At 35.3% G+C, this 24,065-nt stretch overlaps 1 protein-coding gene across 1 annotated transcript in view; it reads right to left on the bottom strand.

Annotated features, from left to right (window-relative positions):
* The window catches only part of DOCK1 (dedicator of cytokinesis 1), a 437,647-nt gene that overhangs the window by 354,163 nt on the left and 59,419 nt on the right, over positions 1 to 24,065 (bottom strand). Inside the window, exons 5-15 of the mRNA XM_070945964.1 lie at positions 22,264 to 22,360; positions 20,272 to 20,420; positions 16,979 to 17,114; positions 14,205 to 14,362; positions 12,951 to 13,032; positions 11,682 to 11,820; positions 10,237 to 10,309; positions 8,144 to 8,286; positions 5,740 to 5,865; positions 4,775 to 4,899; positions 2,480 to 2,578 (exon numbers count right to left, since the gene is read on the bottom strand). Of these exons, the coding sequence (XP_070802065.1) occupies positions 2,480 to 2,578; positions 4,775 to 4,899; positions 5,740 to 5,865; positions 8,144 to 8,286; positions 10,237 to 10,309; positions 11,682 to 11,820; positions 12,951 to 13,032; positions 14,205 to 14,362; positions 16,979 to 17,114; positions 20,272 to 20,420; positions 22,264 to 22,360 (1,327 nt within the window). The remainder of the gene's footprint in view (positions 1 to 2,479; positions 2,579 to 4,774; positions 4,900 to 5,739; positions 5,866 to 8,143; positions 8,287 to 10,236; positions 10,310 to 11,681; positions 11,821 to 12,950; positions 13,033 to 14,204; positions 14,363 to 16,978; positions 17,115 to 20,271; positions 20,421 to 22,263; positions 22,361 to 24,065) is intronic.

Raw genomic sequence — 24,065 nt, 5'->3', positions numbered from 1 at the left:
CAAAGCAGGGACCCCTGCTTCAGAAAAAAGGCAAGCTTCTAGCCCCCATATATTGAAAGAGTTTTGCCATCTAAATTATGTCTATGTGTAATGTAACATTAAGTATATTTCTTCTAATAATACTCTTAAATCAGAGCATTTCTGTTCTTGTTCCTTATTTAACTATTCCTAGTCCAAACTTCAAGAAGAGAAGATTGAGAGTTAACAGTTTGCCCATGAACGGAACCCTCTGGGCATCTTTTTTATATAGCATATGGTAAAAATATTTTTTGCTCAACCTTCCTTTGTTACTGTAGCCCAATAATAATTACTCATACCTAAGTATGAGTAATTATTACAATTACTCATTCAAGTAATTGTAAGATTACAATTCAGAAATATGAAATAAATCTCCTTCTCTATTTGACTAGTAACAGAGGAAAGTGAAATTGTACTATTGAGAGCAAAAATTTAGAACAGCTAAAAGGTGGCCAGATTCTGGTGTTCGGTGTTTTTCTCAGTAGAAGATTTTTCATCTTCTTTACAAAGGATGTTACCACATCATGTTTATTCTGTTAAAGGATGCTTTCATTTATGATCCAGGTGTTTAATCTTATTGTTATCTAGAAACATCAGATCTCCCAATTGTGGTTTTTCTGTCATTGTTCAGCCTTTTAAATGTTCTGTCAACCTTTAAATAAACTCTCTTGGTCACTTCCTACTTCATATCACATTAATCTCCCAAAAATTTCACAACAGAGAACTACTGCTGCCATGTTATTCTTAATATTTTAACAATTATGCATATTTACGTTACCTAACAGAAATTCTCTGTACAATCCATTAAAAGTCTTACTGAAGGCTAAATCAATATAAAAGCATTATACTGTTTTTAGCAATACATTATATTAACCTTGCATAGGAAATGGCAACTACATAGATGTAGCAGTACTGATAGTGTGTACAAAATACCTTCACTGTAGATCATCAAATTAATTCCTCGATTTGGTAAAATAAAAATGTCTTTATTATGATATAGAAAACACCACAACAGTGTTCCCTCTAAAGGGAAAATACTGCATGGCTGGGACTTCACTACCAGAAAAGGCCTTTTTCTGAAAGCTACTCATCGTCTCTCATTCAGCAGGAGTATCTAGAAAAGCACTTCAAGTGCAAATCCTATCATCCCAATAGTAAATATGGCAGGTGATGCCTCTTTCAGACAGCCTGGCCTTAAGCACTATTCTCTCCAAATTGCATCTAGAACTGACTCACACCAGAAAACACAGCAAAACACTGACATAATATACTCATATCAACCATTCTGTCAGTTGCCTAATCACCCTATTCTGATCTATCTGAAGTTTCTGAACCAATTTCAAAGGCATCCCTTGCTCCCTGCAATAGTCTAAAGAAGAAGATACCAGATGTAAGTAACTGCTGCAAAGCACAAATCTCCCTGACTTTGTTGAAAACAAGTGTATTCCAAGCTATTCAACAAACCCTTTTAGGAAAAGAGCAACCTGTTGTGAAATGAAACAACCACCACGTAACCGGAGAGGTAAATATAGACATATCTGGATTCAATCTCATGTTACTAATCCACATGTATTCCACTATCCAAAAAGGCAGTGCTTGAGTAACTGACCACCTTGCTGTGTTAGATAAGAAGGAAAGTTAAAAGAAAGGTAAAGGTGAATTTTGGTGATACTTCATCCCAAATCCATTGATAAACTTTCCAGTGGCTTCCTCTAGGTTTAAAAAAAATCAGAGGTACTTTCATATTTGGAATTTCATCCCGTAATTACTACAGAACAGGATAATAAGATAACCTTTATTGTCATTTTGTTTTTCCTGTGGGACTCTGGCACACATTAAAAATGAAATTCTGTAACCCCTTCTTAAGTGAATCTAGCTTCCCCATTGATTTTGCTTGTCAGAAGGTTGCAGAAGGGGATCACATGACCCTAGGACACTGCAACCGTCATAAATATGGATCAGTTGCCAAGTATCTGAGTTTTGATCACATGACCATAGTTATGCTGCAACACTTGTAAGTGCGAAAAACAGTCATGTCACTTTTTTCAGTGCCATTATAACTGAACGGCCACTAAATGAATTGTTGTTAGTCAAGGACTATCTGTAATGTACATGGAAATTTTGTGGCTAAAATACAGGTAGTTTTTGACTTACAACAGTTCATTTAGTAACCATTCAAAGTTACAATAGTACTGAAAAAAAGTGACCTTCTGACCATTTTTCACACTTGCAACCGTTGCAACATCTCCATGGTCAGACGACCAAAATTCAGAGCAAAGATATCCAAGTTGCCTTGACTGGAAGATGAAAAGAGACAGAGACAGAGAGAATGTGATCAGTAAAGGACTTCATCTATACTACTCCTTAGCAACACAGAAAGATTATTCTGGCATGGATACCAAGAGGTTCTATATCTCTCTTATCCATTTCTTTTAAAAATAAAGTTTAATGCCAAGCATACCTTTATAGTTTCAAACCAGCGGGGTTGCTTTACTTGGTAATATATAACAGATTTATATTCTGAAAGAGCTTCATCTCCGGCCCCAGGAAAAATCACATTCTTAAAACAAGGAAAGAAAGCAAAAATCAATGTTGCAGTTGCAGGTATAAGCAAATGCTATCACTATATTTAAGAGACAATCAGAATAAAAATTAACTTTTAATTCAAATATAATAGTATTTTTGTAATACAGGCAAGTGAAATCTAAAAAATATGTAACAATATGAATATTTGAGGGGTCCTTGGGACTATGAGCTTGCTTGTTTTCTTGCAGACGTTTCATTACCCTACCTAAATAACATCATCAGTGCTAGGAATGAGTGCTGTTTGCTGTCAGTTTATATTCTGGTGTCTTGCCAGTCTATGTGGGTGAGGACGGTCTTAGGGATTGTTTGGTTGGGCTGTCTGCTGTTGGCTTCTTTGGCAGTTTCTTGATTGGGGTATTGCTTATTTGATTGTTGGTCTGAAGTTATTATTATTATTATTTTATTAGTTTGATTTATATGCCGCCCTTCTCCGGAGATTCAGGGCGGCTTACAATGCTTTTAAGCAATAGCCTTCATACTTTTGTATATACCTGCTTAGTAGGGCTTTTGCCTCCCCTCCCCCAAGCGGTGTTCTATTTTATACAAAGTCAGCTTATTGGCCCCACAAACCGGGTCCTCATTTTACCTACCTCAGAAGGATGGAAGACTGAGTCAACCTTGAGCCTGGTGAGAATTGAACTTGCAGTAATTGCAGGCAGCTGGTAGCTAAATACTACTTTAACAGTAGTCCACTGCACCACTAGGCTCCTGCCACCAGGCTCCTCCAGTTAACCCTGGAGTTAATCTATGCTGACCTGGGTACTGATTGCTGGTGGGAAGGTGCTGGAGTCCTTTTGTTCTCTTTTGGGCTGGTTGATGGTCTCTTTTGCATAGTCTATAGATTATGCATAGATTAATGTCTATGTGTCTATCGATGGCTGATTTGTCAGAGTCAAATTTTTCTAGAAGCCTGGCACTCAGACAAATCAGCCATCAATATACACGTAGACATTACAACATGTATAGATTAACTTCAGACCAACAATCAAGTAAGCAATACCCCAATCAAGAAACTGCCAAAGAAGCCAACAGTAAACAGCCCAATCAAAGAATATCTAAGAGCACCCCCACCCACACAGATAGGCAAGTCTCTAGAGTATAAACTGACAGCAAACAGCACTCCACTCTAGCACTGATGATGTTACTTAGTTAGCGTAATGAAACGTCTACAAGAAAACAAGTAAGTTCAGAGAGCACCAAGGACTGCTCATTTCAACCCTGAGCTACAAATATTCTCCTTTACTAATATGAATATTTATACAGGTAGTCCTTGATGTACAAGCATTTATTTAGCAATGGTTCAGTTACAACAGCACTGAAAAAAGTGACCTATGATTGGTCCTTGCACTTGGCAACTGGCATGCATTTACAAGTTGCAATGTCCTTGGGTCATGTGATCAGCCTTCAACTTTTCCAGCTGGCTTCTGATGAGCAGTCAATGAGGGAAGCCAGACTCATTTAACAATTCAGTTAACAATTGCAATGATTTGCTTAACCATCATGTCAAGAAAAGCATTGTCAAGGCATGACTCACTTAACAATCTCTTTACTTAGCAATGGAAATTCTGATGTCAGTTGTGGTTCTAAGTCAAGGACTACATATAACGCTTTCTTACACATTCAAATGCTTTCTCAAATTTTTTTGACCCAGTCAAATGTCATAAATACAGTAACAATGATTTGATTGTGGGCATATACTGAAAAATACAGCAAGAATTCAAGTATTCATCTTTAACTACTATATAATTAGTTAATAAGGAAAAGAATGAAAGAAATTTGTTTTCTAATACTGGAGCACTGGGAGAAAATCAACTAGATTTGTGAAGCATCTTTGCGGTCATCTACAGTTATCTTTAAAGATGCCAAAGAATGAAGAATACCACTGATGATAAATGCAATTATCATTACACCTAGTAGGAAATCAACTAATGTAATGTAATTTCAGATGATTCTCAGTTTCTGGATTCAAGTTGTAAAATTATTATTCTTGAAATATATGGCAGCATGGGAAAAGTGTGGCATTAAATTATCCAGTAAATGTTCAGGAGAGAAAAGGGGGGAGGGGTTCATGCTTTAAAAATATTTAACCATGATTTAATAAGTATCTGACTAATCAATCACATCATTTTGAACCAAACCAAAATCAGATTTCAACTTTTTACAAAAATACCTCTAATTTTTTTCCATCTTCATCATAAACAGATACTGTAACCTCTACATTCTTTGCTGTAGTTTTGTTGCCTTTGTCAAAATCTCCTTGAAGTAATGTTACATAAATATCATTACGGACATCACCTAGAAACAAAAGAGAAGAACAATTCACTGATTTAATATATTATAATTAACTTAACCAGTATCCTAAAAAACAGAAAGCAAATTTTAAGAATTATAGTGGCTTATGATTTGTTTATCTGTTTTTTCTTACACTTTCCTCTATGCTATAATAATTTCAATACTACATTTACAGAGAATGCATTCTAGAATAGCAGCAGTTATTTAACTTTCTCTGAGCCTGTGTTTTAGAGTGTTGAATGTACAGAAATTTTCAAGACTATCACCTAACCCAAAATAATACTTCAAGAATAACTCATAATTTACACTTCACATATAACAAGAATAGCAATAGCACTTATATACCGCTTCATAGTGCTTTACAGCCCTGTCTAAGCAGTTTATAGAGTCAGCATATTGCCCCCAACAATCTGGGTCCTCATTTTACCAACCTAAGATGGATGGAAGGCTCAGTCAACCTTGAGCCAGTCAGGATCGAACTGCTGGCAGTCAGCAGAATTAGTCTGCAATACTGCACTTTATCCACTGTGCCATCATGACTCTTCTAAAGAATTATCTGCACTGTGAATAAGTGACAGTCTGATATGCATGACAAATGAAAATGATTCCTATTGATGCAGCACATTCATAAACAAGTATTTCTTTTACCTCAAAGAAAAAATAGAACTTAACTAGATCTTGTTTATGCTAAACAATTCAAATGAAGTTAAAATATGTTCAGACTTCATATTTTTGACAACAAGCAACTTTTAATCCCTCCGAATACTATTTAATACAACTTCACGACTTAACCTATGCCTATGTTGTACCAATATCTTTAATTTTATCACTGTATAGTCTTACCAGGCATAATAATTTCTGGAAAGCCCATTTTTCGTGCCACAGCTGTGGTTCTATCAACTAAGTGAGGAAATTCTTTCCGTATCTGATGTATGTCTCCTGGAAGAAGTTTCAGTGTCACCCACAGACCTGTAGAATTTAGTAAAAAATATTATTTCGTAAACTGGGGGTTTCACATACAGTCTAACACATTGGGTTTGTTTTTTTTTATTTTAATATGATGGGAAAATGTAAGACTAAAAACAGAATTCAGAGAAAGAAGAAACTACAGGTACTTCTCAACTTACAACCACAATGAAGCCCAAAATTTCCATTGCTAAGCAAGATAGTTGTTATGTGACTTGTGTCCTATTTTATGACCTTTCTGCAAACAGTTGTTAAGCAAATCACTGCAGACATTAAGCAAATCTGGCTTCCCCATTGACTTGGCTTGTTGAAAGCTGGCTCAGAAGTTACAAATAGTGATCACATGACAGTAAAACTGTCATAAATACATGCCATTTATCATTCTTACTAACTAAACCAGAGATATACAGATATATATATATTCCAATTTTACGTGGGAGAAGACCCGAATAACCAAAGACCTACATATATATATATATATATATATATATATATATATATATATTAAGTGTTTTCCTATCAAGACACCTAGTCTACCCCAGCATGTGGGAGGGAGCGTGCTGCATCTCAATAGGAAAACACTTAATCTCTTCCCTGACTCAAGCTGATGAAGGGAGGAGAATTTGTGGCTAAGAGGTTAATACAACTGCCTAACATGCAGGGAGCCCAAGTTGGAATCCAAGTAAAGATATGGCTAGCTGATAAGAGCTAAATAGCTTGAAATAGATCTATACTAGTCTTCCTTTATTTCTTTATCAGTGAAATATAAATTTGATATAAAATGGTTTGTCGTGAATACGACTGCTTGAGGGCTCCTGGATTGGAGCTGAAAGGCAAAAGGGATGCAGTATGCTCCCTCCCATATGCTGGGGCAGACCAGACCAGGTGTCTCGATAGAAAAACACCATATATATATATATATATATATATATATATATATATATATATATATATATATATATATATATATATATATATATATATATATATCTCTGGTTTAGTTAGTAAGAAATAGCAGTCAAATATGGAATGAGATTATTTGACTACTTAAAATTAACACAGGTAGTCTTCGATTCACATCCATTCATTTAGTGACCATTGAACGGCGCATATACACATACACACATGAAGTGCCTCCTTTTGTTTGACAACTCTGTATTTTCCATCATCCATATTAATATAGAAAGAAGAAAACAATGCCATCTTTGAAAAATGTAATTACTATGCAGAGAAAAATGAACCAAAATAACTGAACACAGACTATGCAATATAAATAAATCTTACCATAAGAATACCTGGGGCCAATGAAATGAGTAAAACTGTAGTAATTACTTAAGTATAGCTCTTTAAACATTATGTACACAAATATTTTAAATATTTATGAACAATCCAAGCTGAGATTCTAAACTAAAAAGCAGCATTTCTAATGTAATGGTGGTACTAAAAATATTGATCAAATGTCCCTATTCAAACTCCCCCCCTCCCCCGCTATTTTTATAACTCTGTAATCCCTTAGTAGAATCAGGGCGACTGGATGGAGCTGAACGTTTAGCGGCTGGATGCCCTTCCTGACATTACGTGGAATTTGTAGCAGATATTTTCTGCTACATCTGCTGTTACCTAGGATTGATCTCTCAACTTTCCGAGTGAGAGGTGATCTTATAAGATTACTTGACCTCTTTTTTTTTAAATCCATATTAGTTTATTTTACACATTAATAAATAGCAGCAGTGATACACAGACAAATGAACATAAGCCTTTTGTTTTCTTAAAAACAATCTTTAAGAGAAAAACAAAAAGAAGCCTTTTATCAAACTTTTAAATAAATTTTGCAAGAAGCACACAGCTATTTCTAAAATATCGTGAAAAGGGTTTCTACCATATCCAGTTTCTATTAAGGCAGCAAGAGAACTAAATAATAAACTGAATAACAAAAAGCATGTAGCAAATATATGTATGCAAAGCTCAGATAGATTTATTATTTTTGATACAGCCAACTAACCATGATCTCAAATTAAGATTTTTTTTTACAGTAAAAAATTGAAAAGCACATTAATAAGATGATGAATGGTTAGATGTCAGTGAAAGATGCAAAAATGATAAATGCGTATTTTAAAACAGGGCTTCAGAATGATCGTCATTCTTGATGAAGCAAAAAAGGAGCAAATCAGAAACAAGAAACCTTTTCCATGCTAAGAACAACCCAATAGTTTTAGTACAAAACTGATTACTTTCCTAATCAATGCTAATGCTAACAACCTAAGGAAAGGAAAATACCTACCTTGACCCTTATGATTAACTTCTTTAGCAGCAATCACTTTGTTTATTACAGTCTGAAGAAAATCATTCTCCCCTGCCACCCTGGGTGAAAAACGGGATGATATGTTCAACTGCTTGTGTCGAATGGTGTTATCCAATGCTAGCCTGGAGAATGCACATGACGACCAACACCAAAAGGTAACAAAGATGGAAGGGGCAGAAAACCAGAAGTCATAGAACAAAGACGTAACAGAGAGTATCACACAGGTGACAAAGAGTATTTGTTAGTCAGCACAAGACAAAGAAAAAAAAGGAAGACACAGAAAGATAATCAATCAGGAAACTAATAAGGAGAAATGAATGTATGATTTCAGAAAAAAACATAATCCAGATTTATCACGGAGGTATGTAGAATAGAGATGGAAAGCCTGAAAAAAGTTACATATAAAATAACAACACCAAAATGTAAAACATACCACCCCCACGGACCAGTGAAGTCCAGTTTCAGGGATGAAATGAATTGACTACAATTCTAATAACAAATAACAAAAAGCAGAAAGCTACTACAAATAAAAGTAGCTTAGTGGGGTTGGAAAACAATCAAGAAAATCCATGAAACAATTTTGCTACATGATGGAAAGGATGAAAATATTGAAGTAACAAATGAAATGTAGTATTTAGAAAAATGTCATCCACCATCCCAGAGCAATTTGGCCCCATGTTTAATGACAGCTGTTATATTTTTTCAGTAGTGCCCAAAATTCAACACATGGAAAGAAAAATACCAAGTAGCACAAGAAAGATACAATACAAAATAAATAAGTAACAGGAAGTTCTTCATAAATTGATAAAAGCTTTTGATAAAAGCTTTTTCTAAAGAATAATTTAATTAACCATAATATAAAAAAGAAAGCTACAAAACATGAATGGAAAATATTTTATTTCAGAAATTCAGATCCATGAAATATCTCATTTCATTTTTAACCAGAATGGTTTTAGAAATATATAGCAGACAATTCATAATATAACACAAAATAATACTATTGGGATCATTTGAGAAATATCACCAAGAAAATATTAATTAAGCAAGTGGATCTTTGTTTCATTTATCTCAAGCCCAATTTTATTCTCTCATTGAGGCTTTCATTTTATACCAGGAGTGCCACCCTTGGCAAATTTTAGACTTATGGACTTCAGTTCCCAGAGCTGGCTGGGGTATTCTGGGAGTTGAAGTCCATAAATTTGCCATTTTATACTAATTTATGCTATTTAATTTTCTTCTTTTTATTTAAACAGCATATGCTGTATTATAGATGCACCCAAATAATGTTCATTTGTTTGTGTTTATTATATATTTTTTTATATAAATTTATGTTTGCATATATGAAAACCAAAAAATGCAAACACATTCAACATTAAGCTTATTGGAACAAATGATGCTCTTCTACTCAATCACTATCATTAGCCACTAATCATAGAGCAGTCTGTATTCTGGTTTTAGAAATTTGATATAGATTTGATAAATAAATTTCATTATACCCTGAGGATTATTGTTCTGTTACTTCTACTACAAGATCTAAACAATTCACATTCATGTATCATGTTTTTTCTTTAAATTTAAAATACTGTATTTTATCTTAGTCCAAATATTTTATGCACACATATCTTATTTCATTGAAACAAAACAAAACAAAACAGATAAGTTCTAAAATGTACATATTTGAAACTATTAATATTCTAATACCCACATCTCTGATTCTTATCTAAGAATGGTACTAACAATTCAAGATTTTGAACTGCAAAGTTAAATAGAAAATGTATTCACAATACAGAGGACTTTATCTGCAGGCAGGTTGTGCCTATAGAAACACTGAAATAATTTTAGCTTTACAAAAAAAATTCAGAGCTGGCTATTTAATTCTTTGGGAAGAGACTGTTTAATCACATTGGTTAGTTCCAAAGTAAATCATTTTTTCTTCCAAAACTGTCCTGTCCATTTATTTTTTTTATTCTTCACATTTTCAAAACTGAGAGAGTTTATTTTTAACAAAGAATCATAACCCATCTATTCCTGATATCAGTCCTGATTACTTTTCTTTATTAATTTGCACTTACGGTTGAAATGGAATGAAGTGCTGCTTGTCTTCATCATCTACTTTCCCATTAATTATGTCAGTTATATCCATCACTGAATTCAAAGAGAAACAAGCTTCATTAAGGATTAAGTTATAATGGAAAAGAGTGGCAAACAGTGATGATAACAGACTGCTTGGAATTATTTTCTATCAAGAAGTGTTACTCTGCTGAAAGACAAATTTGCTTCACTCGTATCAGTAAAACAAGGTGAAATCTTCTGGTGGTAATATTGGGTATTTATTGGCATTAACCAATGAATATACAGTATCTATATCAACATCAACATCAACATCCATATCCTAAATTGATACACAATTATTTTTAAAACTTAAAGCATTAAATTGATAGCAATCATCCAAAGCCAAGAAAAGAAAACCATGGTTGTGTTTCACAAGATAAGCAGGCGCCTTGTTCAAGGGCTCTTGAAATGTTCTTACCTCTTTTCTATTATTCTTTAAACTAAATAACAATGGGTTGAGCCAGAATGAATCCCATTACCATGACACTCTACTTTGGAAACAGAGGATTTGGCCAGTCTTCTGTTCAATGTCAAAGACCACAGTTTTGTCCCCTTGAAGTCTACCTCAAAGCTTTCTTTCTGGGAGGAAGGGCAGGAACTACCTCACTGTATTTTTTTTTCTGGGCCCAATGAATTGAGCTAACTGGTCTTCCCATTGTCATTATTGTAGGTTCCTGTTGGATAGCAAGTCACCTCACACTGAGCTGGTCACTCTCGCACCCCTTAGGATCCAGGGGTGAAATGCTCCTGGTTCGGACCGGATCGCTCTATCCGGTAGCAATGGAGGCGGTTTTAATGGTTTTAAAAGTAAAAAATAAAATTGGCCATGCCCACCCAGTCACATTACCCCCCACCACCAAGCCACGCCCACAGAACCGGTAGTAACCAATTTTAGATTTCACCACTGTTAGGATCCCTGCGCACCCACTGTGCAACACTTCTCATGTATACCCTCGCACCTTCCTGACCCATGCAGCACCTCTTCCTTCACATCCCCACTTCAATCCACACAGCAATTCTCACACACATCCTGCCTCCCTCCCCCATCCTTGTAACCCTTTACTACCTGCAGGTCTGGAACTTGCAACTTCTTGCCAACTTCTCCACTGACTTTGGTCAGGTTGGGGAACTAAGAGGAAGTTTCCTTGCCTAATGACTGTGGGATTCAGTTAATCATGGCAACTGGAACTGCAGGGATAGCCATCGCTAAGCGAGGCAGTCATGCTTTACAGCCACGTCACTTAGTGATAGAAATTTCAGTCCCAATTACTACTATAAGTCGAGGACTTCCTGAATGCAAAAAATATGTTACAAAAAGATTGAACAAAACTATAGTAGGTCAAATCGCTTCAATCCCCAGCAGCTGCTATTATTGGCAAAATATTTTGACAATGTACTGTATTACCTGCTACACCAAAAGGTCGCCGTAGCCCAGAAGTTAGTTTCCTTGTGTTATTCTCTCTTTGTTCCATTCTGCCAACTCGTACAATCTGACACACAAAACTGATCTTCTCTCTCTTCCGGTCTTTACTGCTGCCAAGGTCCTAGAAATGTGATTTTTTTTCCTTACAAAATTATCTCACACAGCTAATTTACAATTCATACTGAAGTTTTACTATTTAGCCTGTCATTTCTTCATTTTTACAATCATTTTTACACAGCTAAATGTTCATACGGCTAGTTAAGGGACATATTTACTTGGATCTGATAAAAGCTGTTATATAGAACCTTGAATAATTTTGCTAGATTTAAAGGCTATTTTCCCTCTAACTGTGAAAAGGATTCAAATCTGTTTATTTTAGAGAGAGGATGGAGAAATGTTATTTTAATAACACCATAGGGAAATCCATGTAGATTTTAAATGCATTAACAAAGAGTAAACAAAACTTATGAAGCACATCTGCTTAAGACAGTCTTTTTTCCCAGTCCTGAAAAAGCAAGCAGAACTCCATCAAGGACCAATGATCGTACAGATGCAGATATCAGAAAGAACACTTGCAGGAATAGAAAGAAGCCCTCTTCTATCATCAAACCATTTGTCTACCTCTTTATCGTTTATGTCACGTTTTACCAAAGCTTCTAGCTTTGGACCTTGGTGGCGCAGCAGACTAAAACACTGTTAAGTAACACCAGCTGCCTGCAATTACTGCAAGTTCAAATCTCACCAGGCTCAAGGTTGACTCAGCCTTCCATCCTTTCGAGGTAGGTAAAATGAGGACCCGGTTTGTGGGGGCAATAAGCTGACTTTGTATAAAAAAGAACACCGCTTAGGGGGGGGCCCAAAAGCCCTACTAAGTAGGTATATACAAAAAGTATGAAGGCTATTGCTTAACGCATTGTAAGCCGCCCTGAGTCTCCAGAAAAGGGCGGCACATAAATTGAACCAATCAATCAATCAATCAATCAATCAATCAATATTAAGAACAGATATATTTGGACCCAAAATTCCTAGCTATCACAGCCATTGAAATTTTCTATTGTTGGCTTTCTTCTAATTTATGCTAGAGTGCCAGAAGGGAAGGCTCAGCTCCATAATATTTAAAGGACTCTTTCCCATTTCTAGAGTTACCAAAAAATTAACTTAAGGCTCTTTGTATATATATTCTGGTACGACATGGAAAATACTGAAGCAACCGGATAATGTAAGTATCACTAATATAAAAAGAATATTTACCGTAAAGACCGCTCGAAGATTATGTAATTTATCTATGTCTTTTGGTAGACCAGAACTTGACCATCTCACCAGATAATTCTCACTATGTAAATAAAAATAAAATTTGACTGTCTTATTCATTATGAAAGTAAAAGCAGTTTTACGTTAAAGTATGTTAACATTATATTTAAACAAACACACTGAAGGGTATTCAGAGTTTGATGCAAACCAGATTTATTTATTTGCACAATTTATAGGTTGCCCAATGCTTCTAAGTAGTTTACAATTAATAAAGTAAAAATGTATAAACATTTCTTTAAGTATATCTCTCTATAGATAGATAGATACAGATAGATAGATGATAGATAGATAGATAGATAGATAGATAGATAGATAGATAGATAGATAGATAGATAGATAGATAAACAAACACAAATATCTCAGATATAAATAAAAATTGGAAATAAGACAAAGTATGTATTTTCTTCTAATTGTTACCAAATAAAATTATCTCGGAGTGTAAGGAAGAGCTCATTTTTTTCACCATAACACACCAACAAAAAGAGATTAGCAGCATGCTATGTTTAAAGCAAAATAAATTCAAAACAGCCTTCTCAAATTCATTTTCTAGTGATGTGTCAGCTTACTATGTGAATTTTTTAAAATACAGATTGTAAACAAAAAGCATTATACCTATTTTAATAATCATTTATATTTGTAATGTATCATTTGTTTCAGAGCTTTCATCCTGTCTGATCTCAAAGCAGACCTGTGATGTTGACCATTATCATTCTGTTCTAGGATGAGAAAACATCCAACTCTTTCAGAAAAAGAATCCATAGAAGATTTTTTGATGGGTTTTATTCTTTCATGTGAAGCTATATGGACATGCAAAAACAAAGGATACTGAATATCCATTATAAAAGTTCTAAACCTTTTAGCATTGCATTTTTAATGTCTCATATTATACAAACTGGGAAATCCACAAGAAAAGTTATTTGTCTTCTTGTTGTTGTAAAAAGTAATAACACAACAGAACCAGAAGGTCCCAATAATGCCACAAACTATATAAATGGTAATTAACACTACAACCTTTCATAGAGACCCGATGATTTAGAAAATTTCCACAGACAATTTGTGGCTAATGACTAACAGCAGTATTTCTCAGATAGCCTCTTTGTCCTTCCCATGTTAATACATATTACATAAAATCTGTTTTATGCCTTTGATATTTTGAAGTTCTAAAGCAAGCATGGGAGTAGTTAAAGCACTGACCTTATAAACTTGGATTCCAAAGGATCATACAAAGACATAAGGACTTCAGCATCTTCTCCAATTTTGCAAACAACATTTTTCAGATTTACAAATAATGCAAATGAAGGCGTTGCAGCAAATTTTGCTTCTCTACTAATGTCAAGGTTCTGCTTTTGAGACTACAATCCAAGAGAGAAAAGAAAAAAAATATATACAATATTCTGCAATTATTATCATTATATAGTAATACAATCAATTACATAAATCTACTTTTGTAAGTGTGTATGGATTGAGGTATAATTGTACAATTAACTAATCCCTAGTCACCTTCATTCCATTTATGTCTGCTCTGTTAAATGTAGAACTGTTCTGAGAGATGTGGAAATGTAAAAAGTGAAAGAATCCAAATAGATTTTGCAGGACTACCTTTAAAGTAAGTGAAAGCACAATTCACTATTTCTATGTGCCTGAATAAACAGACTAATTACATATTTGCAAATCCACACAAATCCTGGCGAAGCATAGAATTTATCATTTATGAATGCAAATTTCAGATTCTGCCTACAATATTCCCCAAAAGTCTAGAAAAAGGTGTAATACTACTACAGCCAGATAAACCAAATAATGTATTTTTGAAAATATAAATGTGAAGAACATTTTTGACTGAGCATTGTGCCCAAACTTTTTTGTAAGATGTACAAAAGATTCAGTGCATGAGCTCTCTTTTACAAAGCAAAATTGGTTTCAGATGATCTAAGGCAGTGGTCCCCAATCTTTCTGTCACCAGGGATCAGTTCTGTGGAAGACAATTTTTCCCTGGGCCGGGGATGGGGGGATGCTTTCACACACAACCTAGATCCCATGCATGCTAGATAAAGCTTTGCTCTTTCCCACTGCTTGTGCAGCCCAGTTCCCAATAGGCCATGGCCCAGTATCTGTCCATGGCCCGGAGATTGGGGACCCTGATCTAAGACCTAATCAAATTGTGCCTGTTTCAGGTGTTTAGGTTCCATGCATGGAACAAGATGTGGCAGTTTTGCTTTGGGCAGAAATGGTTGATAAGAACAAGAAGAGAAAATGCCAAGATTATAAGTGGCTGAAAGAAGCCAGGACATGGATAAAAGGGGAGCGGGGCTTGGAACACTGAGAACAGAGAGACATCATAAGATATAACATACAGACAGACTGAGGTATTCTGGGCAGTAAATAAGAATGTGAGGGCAAGGAGCATTGACCTAAAACCATTAGTGTTTGAAAGAAAGAGAAAGAATTACAAAGATTGGAGGCTCCCTTGTTTATACAGAAATGGTTAAGGGGAACAGGAGAACAGTCAAGGACAAAAGCAAATGAGGAAAAGGAGCAGAGGGTGGGGAAGGAGCTTGGGCTATTAGAAGTGGACAGGCCAGTGGGATATGACATACTGGAAGCTGATCAGACTAGAGAGGGAAAACTTAAATAGTAGAGAAGGATATCTATTTACCTAACAATATTTTGTTTTCTTCAAACCAGAAAAAAACAAATCATTATAAGGAAATCTTCAACCTACAATTACAATTGGAACCAGGAATGGGGAAGTCAGGGAGACCACAGGAGATTCCGCTCTGGCACTGAAAATGCTACCTGCAAGCAGGGTTTTCAATGTCAAACCAGAGAGATAGCCTGGTTAGGCCTCTCACACTTGCCTGCAGCAGCCCCGCATACCTTATGTTATCACTGCTTCCAAGTATATAATTACTTAGGAGTGACAGGAATTTGCTGAAATAACTTTGGAAAGGAGCCTAGTCTCCTAGCAAGAATCTGGGGGCAGGAGGGGGGGCTTGCTCTTTCCAAAAGTCCGGCCACTGCTGTTGCATGATGCCAACTTCTCTCCTCATCAGGAACAGCATGTGTATCTTTGGTAGGAAAGGCACATCAGAGCAGGAGGTAGCCAGAGAGGAACAGAACAACAAAGCACACTCCCTCCTCCTTCCTTTTCCTCTCCTGTTTTTTCTCTTTGTCCTCCTAATGGCCTCCGTCCGTTCTACCTACTATTCCTCCAACCCCACTTTTTTCTGCTCTTCTTATGATCAAGCAGATTGGCTTTGGCTTGGCTTCTTGAGGGTTGAAACCATCAAGCATATTCCTTAAAGCGGAGGATGTGCTTCCTCTCTCGGAATCTGATTGATGGATCTGATTCCTCTCTAGGAATCTGCACAGGAGTGGGAAGAAGAGTATTTGTGTGTGTGTAAAAGAGGGAGAAGGAGCGAGTTTGAGAGTGAGCAAGAAGAGGCTCCTTTGCAAACTTATTATTGCAAATTCCCATTGCTCCTAAACAGAACAGAGAATAGTAGCCCAATCAGAAAGCATTGGCTTTCCAGGAAAGCCAACAAGGAAGATTGTAAATGGTGATCTCATGATTGTGGGGCACTTGGCAACTAGACATAAGTGCAAACAGGCTGCCAAGTGTCCAGATTGCAATCACAGGACAGTGTGTGTATGAGATGTTTTGCATCTTTCCAAGGCCATCACAAGATTGAACAATTGTTAAGCAAACTATGGTAAATTGAGAACTACCTGTAATTTCCAGTTCTGCCAAACAATGGCTGACTCACAACAATTTTCCGAAACCTCCAGAACACAATTGCTTGACTTGAGTTCAAAACAAAACAGTTTCTTTTAGTATGTATGTATGTATGTATGTATGTATGTATGTATGTATGTGAACACATGTGCACGCACATACACGTGCATATTCATAGTTTACAGTCACTTATATTGTCATAATATCAGTTGAGAGAAATAATTTTGTATCTCACTTTTTCTTCCAGCAATCTTTCTTCTACTTGTTTGGAAGTTGTTTCATGAGCTCTGAATAGGCTAATTGTGCTGGTTTGATCTGGATCTAATATGTTACCATCTTCATCCCTTACCACTAGATCCAAATCAAGAATTCTGTATGGAATAGAAAACACCCAAAACAATACCATGATTAACATAAAATCTGCTCAAAAACTCTGCTATCAAGTCCCTCTGCCTGCAATCCAAATAGTTATAAAATATAATATTCAATTTGGAATAGGGGAAAGAGTGATCAAAAGTCCTTTTTAGTACTCTTCTATCAGACAAAATAAAACAATACATTTTGAAACTCAGGCTTTTGGTAGAATATACATAAACTACCAAAAACAATACAGGCATTCCTTGATGTATGACCACAAATGAGCCCAAAATTTCTGTTGTGCTGAGACATTTGTTAAGTGAAATTTGACCCATTTTACAACCTTTTTTGTCACAGTTGTTAAGCAAATCACTGCAATAGTTAAGTTAGTGACATGATTGTTAAGTGAATCAGGTTCCCCATTGATTTTGTTTGTCAGAAGGGTACAAAGGGGATCACATGACCCCAAAACACTGTAACCATCATAAATATGAATCAGTTGTCAAGCGTCTGAATTTTAATCACCTGACCATGGGGATGCTGCAGTGGTCATAAGTATAAAAAATGGTCATAAGTCATTTTTTTTCAGTGCCATTGTAACTTTGAACAGTCATTAAATGAACTGTTGTAAGTCGAAGACTACCTGTATTTTACAAAATTGCCTCACAGTATTTCTGAAAAAGAACGAGAGGGAAAGACTGGTCTGTATTTTTCACATAGCATTTACTAAAGACATTATAATTTTTTTATTCTAGAAATAGCCAAACTGAAATTCTCATATTGGATTCATTATGGGAAAGCATTAATGCATATTTGCATTAAACAAGAATGGTAGTATTTTATGCTACGTAATATGCACAGAAATTCAAACTCAGTTGTCTCAATTCTAAAGGATACATAGCAATCATTTAATTATTCCATCAAAACAATAATGAAAAAAAGATGCATGTAATGTTTTAACATTTAGCACCTGGAAGTTGAATAGCTAGTTCCTTATCCAGATGGCTAAATAATATAGCCAACAAATAATGCTGACAACTTCTGGTAAATTGTATGAAAAAGAAAAGATTGAATCTTGACTGTAAATGTTCTACAACATAATGGTGTTAGCAGAATTTTTTATAACCATTTATGGAATGGAAAACAGAAAAGCAACAATTCCCATGATCTCCAGAAAGCCAAATAAATAAATAAACAAACACAAACAAAGCAGCTTCTGATACTCTCCACCACTTTTCATGTGATCATTATAAAGCAAAATGTTTAAAATACTTAAATTCTCCTTCCATTTATTTGCCTTAAGGTAAGTCTTTCTCCATTATTTTTTCCCCTCACAATAAAAACTTTTCCAAGCCTCACAGAAAACACAAAGACCTCTAAAAGCATGTAAAAATGTAGTTCATGCAAGGTATTGACTAGGCCTGCTGAATCTTAATGTTGCCTTGGATAAATTCAAACTGTCATCTCAAATGTATCTCAAAATCTCACTTATTTGAGTGCAACTGTGGAAAATCTAGGGGTAAAGAAAGGAAAGAGGCTGCTTTTGAAGGAAACATGTTCAATGACCATTCTCATTTCACTAGAAACTTCCACAGGCCAACACATTCTGAATATCACTGCTATTTCCAAAGTTTCCAAATTTGGCTATGTGAAACAATTTACTTTTCTCCTAAGCAGCCAGAAGAATAGTTTATATCCATGATGGCGAACCTATGGCACGCATGCCACAGGTGGCACGCGTAGCCATATTGGTGGGCATGCAAGCTCAGTTCCAGTGCGCGCCAGCTGATTTTCAGGCCTTCTAGGCCCACCAGAAGTAGTGAAACAGGCTGTTTCCTGCCTTCGGAGGACTCGGGGGTGGGGGGTGGGGAAGGCCCATTTTTCTCTCTCCCCAGGCTCCAGAGCCTTTCTAAGAGTCTGGGGAGAGCAAAAACGTCCTTCTCCACCCCCCCGGAGGCCCTCTGGAGGCTGGAAACGGCTCATTTGCCAACTTCCAGTGAGACCGGAAGGCCCATTTTTTGCTATCCCCAGGCTCCAGAGCCTTTCTAGGAGTTTAGGGAGGGCAAAAACGGCCTTCTCTACGTCCCCAGAGGCCCTCCGGAGGCCAAGAATGGCCCGTTTGCCAACTTCTGGTCCTACCAGAAGGCCTCCAGGGTGGGGTGCAGAAGGCCGTTTTCGCCCTCCCCAACTCCTAGAAAGGCTCTGGAGCCTAGGGAGAGAGAAAAACGGACCTACCTGGCCATCGCGTGCCAGGAGCGTGGGAGGATCGCGCACTCATGCGTGGGGGTGGGGCGAATAGAATTATGGGTGTGGGGATGTGTACCCGCAAACCCCCCCTGCTCGCAATGGCAAAAAGGATATCCATCACTGGCATATATTATACTGGTCATTGATTTGTGTGTGTGTGGTGTGTGTGTGTGTGTGTGTGTGTGGGTGTGGGTGTGTGTGTGTGTGTGTGTACAGTCTGTATACAGTCTGCATACATTCTGTACATACATATACACTTACATGTTGAGAAAGTTTATCTTCTGATTGTGACATACTGTTTAGTATAGCCAGATGTGCCAGTTATTTATAGATGTTCGAAGAAATGACTGCCAAGCAGGTGATTAAGTTTATTGTAGAATTTGTATTATGATTTTTTAACTTGACATGGGTCATCCTGAAAGTGGTTAAAATCTTTTTTGCAAATTGGTCAGTTAAAGTTAATAGATTTTATTACTTTTCAAGCACTTATGAAATCTATTTAGAGTTATCTTATCTAAATGCCAATTATAGTTTATTACTGAAGCTGGAGATCTTAACTAATTAATTGGTTACATGCATATTATCTTAGCACATATTACTTAAATCAAAAATCATTGCATAGTTGTAGTTTTGAACTGACCACAATTTTGGATACACAAGTAACAAATAAAAATTATTTACACATTATTTTTGCTGAGTTCTGAACAAAAATACATTTGGAAAATTATATCTTAAAACACTTTCTCTAATCAATCAAAAAAGAGGATACTTTGAATCTGTAAATAATATTTATATTGCCGTATAAATGTTTTTAATGGACATATAATATATGGTACATAAACAGAAGCCTGGAAGATCATCAAAACAAAAAACAAAAATAAAAACAAGGAAATATATGCATGTTTCAAGCTAGTCATCACCAACCTGTTTCCATAATCAATCTTTGCTGTGACTTTCTTCTTTAGCTCTTTGAGCTCATCTTGGGGAAGTGTTCCAGACAGTATCTGTGATCGCCATTCAATAAGATCATATATCATATGTCTTACATTACGAAACATTTCTCTGTTGTCTTGCTGTGTAATAAGAATAACATGTTAGTTCTCTCATTGATTGTACGTCTTTCTTTATGTAGAAATATACACTTATAAACAATATAAAACAGAAGTAAAAGGTAAGTATGGAAGCAAGTCATCACTTCTTATCCCAAACCATTGGTATTTCCTCAGATGGGGAAGTATTACACGTGAAATCAACCACAAGTAACTCATCTGTGATTCAAGAATCAGTAGTCTAGTAAAAATTAAAACTATTCATTTGCTAGAAAACTATAAATGAACATTTTGAATTAAATCTTCAGAAGAAGATAGATTTAGGTTCAAGTACTGCATTCTATCACGAGAAGGAATTTTAAGTGGGCTACTTAAAAAGCTGTGACTTTTTTATTCTACATTCCTCATTTATATTTATAAGCTTTTAACTTGTTTTTCTTCTGCAAGGGATAACATCTTAGCAAGATATTTGACACACAGGTTTGCAATAATCTTCATAAAACTAGAAAGAACAAAATTATTATCTTAGTCATGATCAAAAGATCCTCAGCTGGACCAACTAATTTGAAGGTGAAGAATTAACTGCATTAAAATGAAAATCAGCAGTATGGATTTAAATAGCATATAAAATATAGTTATCTGACAGTGGTTTATTATTTGGTCCAAAGGGACCAGTTCTTACCGCGGACATCCATCCCTCACAATAGAATCAGACAGACAAGCGCTCACTGACAGTTGGAATTCTGTTACAATTAGCTGGGCTGTCTGATGTAAGACCTAATATTCGTTGACTGTCAGTCTAAGCAAATTTAGGTTATATAATTAATTATTAATAGTGGAATGCCTTCCAAGTCATATATAGATGATACACATCACAGCATAAAACTAAGCAACAGTAAGAAAAGAAGAAAGCAAGTTAACTGATTCATTCTCTTCACCTTAACTGGAAAGGGAAAAGAATGTTTGGTAAAAAAATATTTTGATGCAAGATCCAGCAATAAAATTACACATACAAGGTGTGATATATATGGAAATCCAGAAATAAAGACTGCCTTGGCTATATCTGGATGGCTTTATCCTCCGGGTATTTTTGACATTAACACAAGTTACAGAATTAAATTCACAAATTAACTTCAGGTCTTTTTAATCTATTATAATCCCCTCTCTATTTCTCTATATTCTGTATTGATCAGAATGCCCTAAAAATATTGTGTCCTGTTATATATATATGTATAGGCATGTCCAGAAGAGACGAATCAAAATAATAAAGTTCGGCAGGGGAAAAAAAAGGAATGATTAAAAGCTTTGAATATGCTTAGCATGGGAAAAAAAGGCTATGGGGACTCATAATAGCTATATTCAAGTATTTGTAAATATGTCACGTAAAAGACAAGGCTAAATTGTTCAGTGTTGTTCCAGAAGATGAAACAAAGAATTTGAATTCCATGGAAGTAGATTTCAATTGGACATAATGAAAAAAATGTTAATGGTAAGAGTAGTTCAATAATGAACCAGGATGACCCAGAAGATGGTGGCTTCTTCTACTCTGTCTACTAGTTCCATTCTTCAAAGCAAATTAAATTTATCTAGAGACAATCCACAGATCTTTTTACCTATTAAAACTGTAGGACAGTAGTCAGTTTTGAGTAGTTGTGATTTACAGGCCTGCAGTACGGATTGTCTTTTTAATAGGGAATAAAAGAGTTTCTACTTGGGAAAGTTAATATGCAAAGCATATTCCTTTTCTTCAGCAATTATTTCAAATCACTGGCATGTACTTAATTGGTTTCTTTAGCTTGGCTGGTTTATAGATTATGCTCCTTGGTTATCTTACAAAGAGCATTCTAAATAAACCTACAATACTTACAATATAAAGCTGTCGCCATATTGTGGACCATTCCCGTAGCGTAGAGGTAACCTCCTGAATAAGTGGTAGTTCACTTGGTATAACAGTTTCATGTTGTCTAAGAATATGGGAATACCAAGAAGTGGAGGGGGGGTGGGGGACAGAAAACATAAGACAATGTATTAATTATCAATATATTAAATGTATTTAAAATATTATCATTTATAGTATTCTAGATTATTTTTACTTAACAATTCATAAACATGGCTTGCAAAAATATGATTGTAATATTTAAAATATTAATAAGTAAGAGATATTATTTGGTATTATTTATTATAATATAAATATTAAAACTGTATGAAATAGGACTTTTTGTCTTAAAACATTAGCATTCCAGTAAGCTAAATCCCCAAAGAATAAAGTTTTCTATATTTTTTTGAATTCTATATGGAATAAAAATCTCGAAATTGTTGTCCCATAGGGAGAACTAAATGAGAACTGAAACAAACTTTTTGGTCCCTCATTTTTCTGCAAAACCACTCAATTAGCTTGGTGGTATTCTACTCTGAGGATTCTGTATGACTTAACCTACAGAAAAACTATCTCATGTTGTGGCTAAAACTTAAAAAATACTGACAAAAATAATGAAAATATAATTCCAAGTGCGTTCTTTCTACTCTTCTTATACAAACCACCACTGAATTCCAATAAAGAAGGATATCTTGTGGATTCACTTCTTCACAGCCTACGAACAACAACAACAACAACACAAACATTCTCTTCCTAATGCATAAGTACAATCTACACTTTTTAATTTGGCAACATTTAACAAATTAAAGTAACATAGTCTGTCTATTTAACACCTTACAATCTGTAAAACCACAAGACAATCAGACAGGTGAAGCCACTTTTTATCAGTTTTCATGCTTAGGATCATTTGTCCAGTATTGTCTCTAATTGCAAGCAAGACACTGATTAACTGGCCCAGACTTATCAACAAATGGAACCCAAAATCAACGTATCTCCTTCTGAGCAAATGCTTAAATAATTGCTGCTATTGCTGTCGTTCCCTTCTCCTTTCAATTAGTCTTATCCAACAGTAGCAGGTAGGAACTAAATAAAGAACTATAGTGGCCAACTAACAATGTGTGTATATATTAAAAATGGAGAAAAAAGTCAATCACAACTTAAGAAACAAAGAACAAAACAGAATGTGAAAGTTGAGTTAAAAATAGTTTAGTCCCAAAATTAAAGCAGTGGGTTTTATTTCAAGGTAAGAAGAAAATTCTTTGAATACCAACATTTTGAACTCAATACCTACTCCACTCCAGGCATTTCAATTGTGCATATTCCTTCTAAACATCTTTAGCGTAAAGGACTTGGCTCAGTCCCAAATGCTGAACAAAATGCTTTGTAGTTTTAAAGATAAAGGAACTTATTTTGCAAAATTCTATCATTTTACCTCTGCAAATTTTCACTCAAATAATGCACCACTAGAGCTCTATATAATTACTATATTACACATATATGAGAAATATAACATTAATTGAAAAGTTTTGCAATCAATCAAGAAAGGCACTATTATACAGTAATCAAATGATTTGCATTTTCATAATTTGGATATATAAAGACTATAAAAATAAATCAGACTAGCTCTTTTATCAAACCATCTTCCTAACTTTTTTAATATATACACACATTGTTAGTTGGCCACTATAGTTCTTTATCAAATGTCATTTAACTATAAATGAATTTTGTTATGAAATACCATCTGAACATGAAAGATAGTGCTTCGTTACAGAAAAATAACATGTGGGAAAGAC

This window comes from Pituophis catenifer, unplaced genomic scaffold (assembly GCF_029215685.1).
Source record: "Pituophis catenifer annectens isolate HBS135680 unplaced genomic scaffold, rPitCat1.0.hap2 SCAF_6, whole genome shotgun sequence".
NCBI classification, from domain to species: domain Eukaryota; kingdom Metazoa; phylum Chordata; class Lepidosauria; order Squamata; family Colubridae; genus Pituophis; species Pituophis catenifer.
This window is presented reverse-complemented; position numbering and strand designations above follow the sequence as displayed.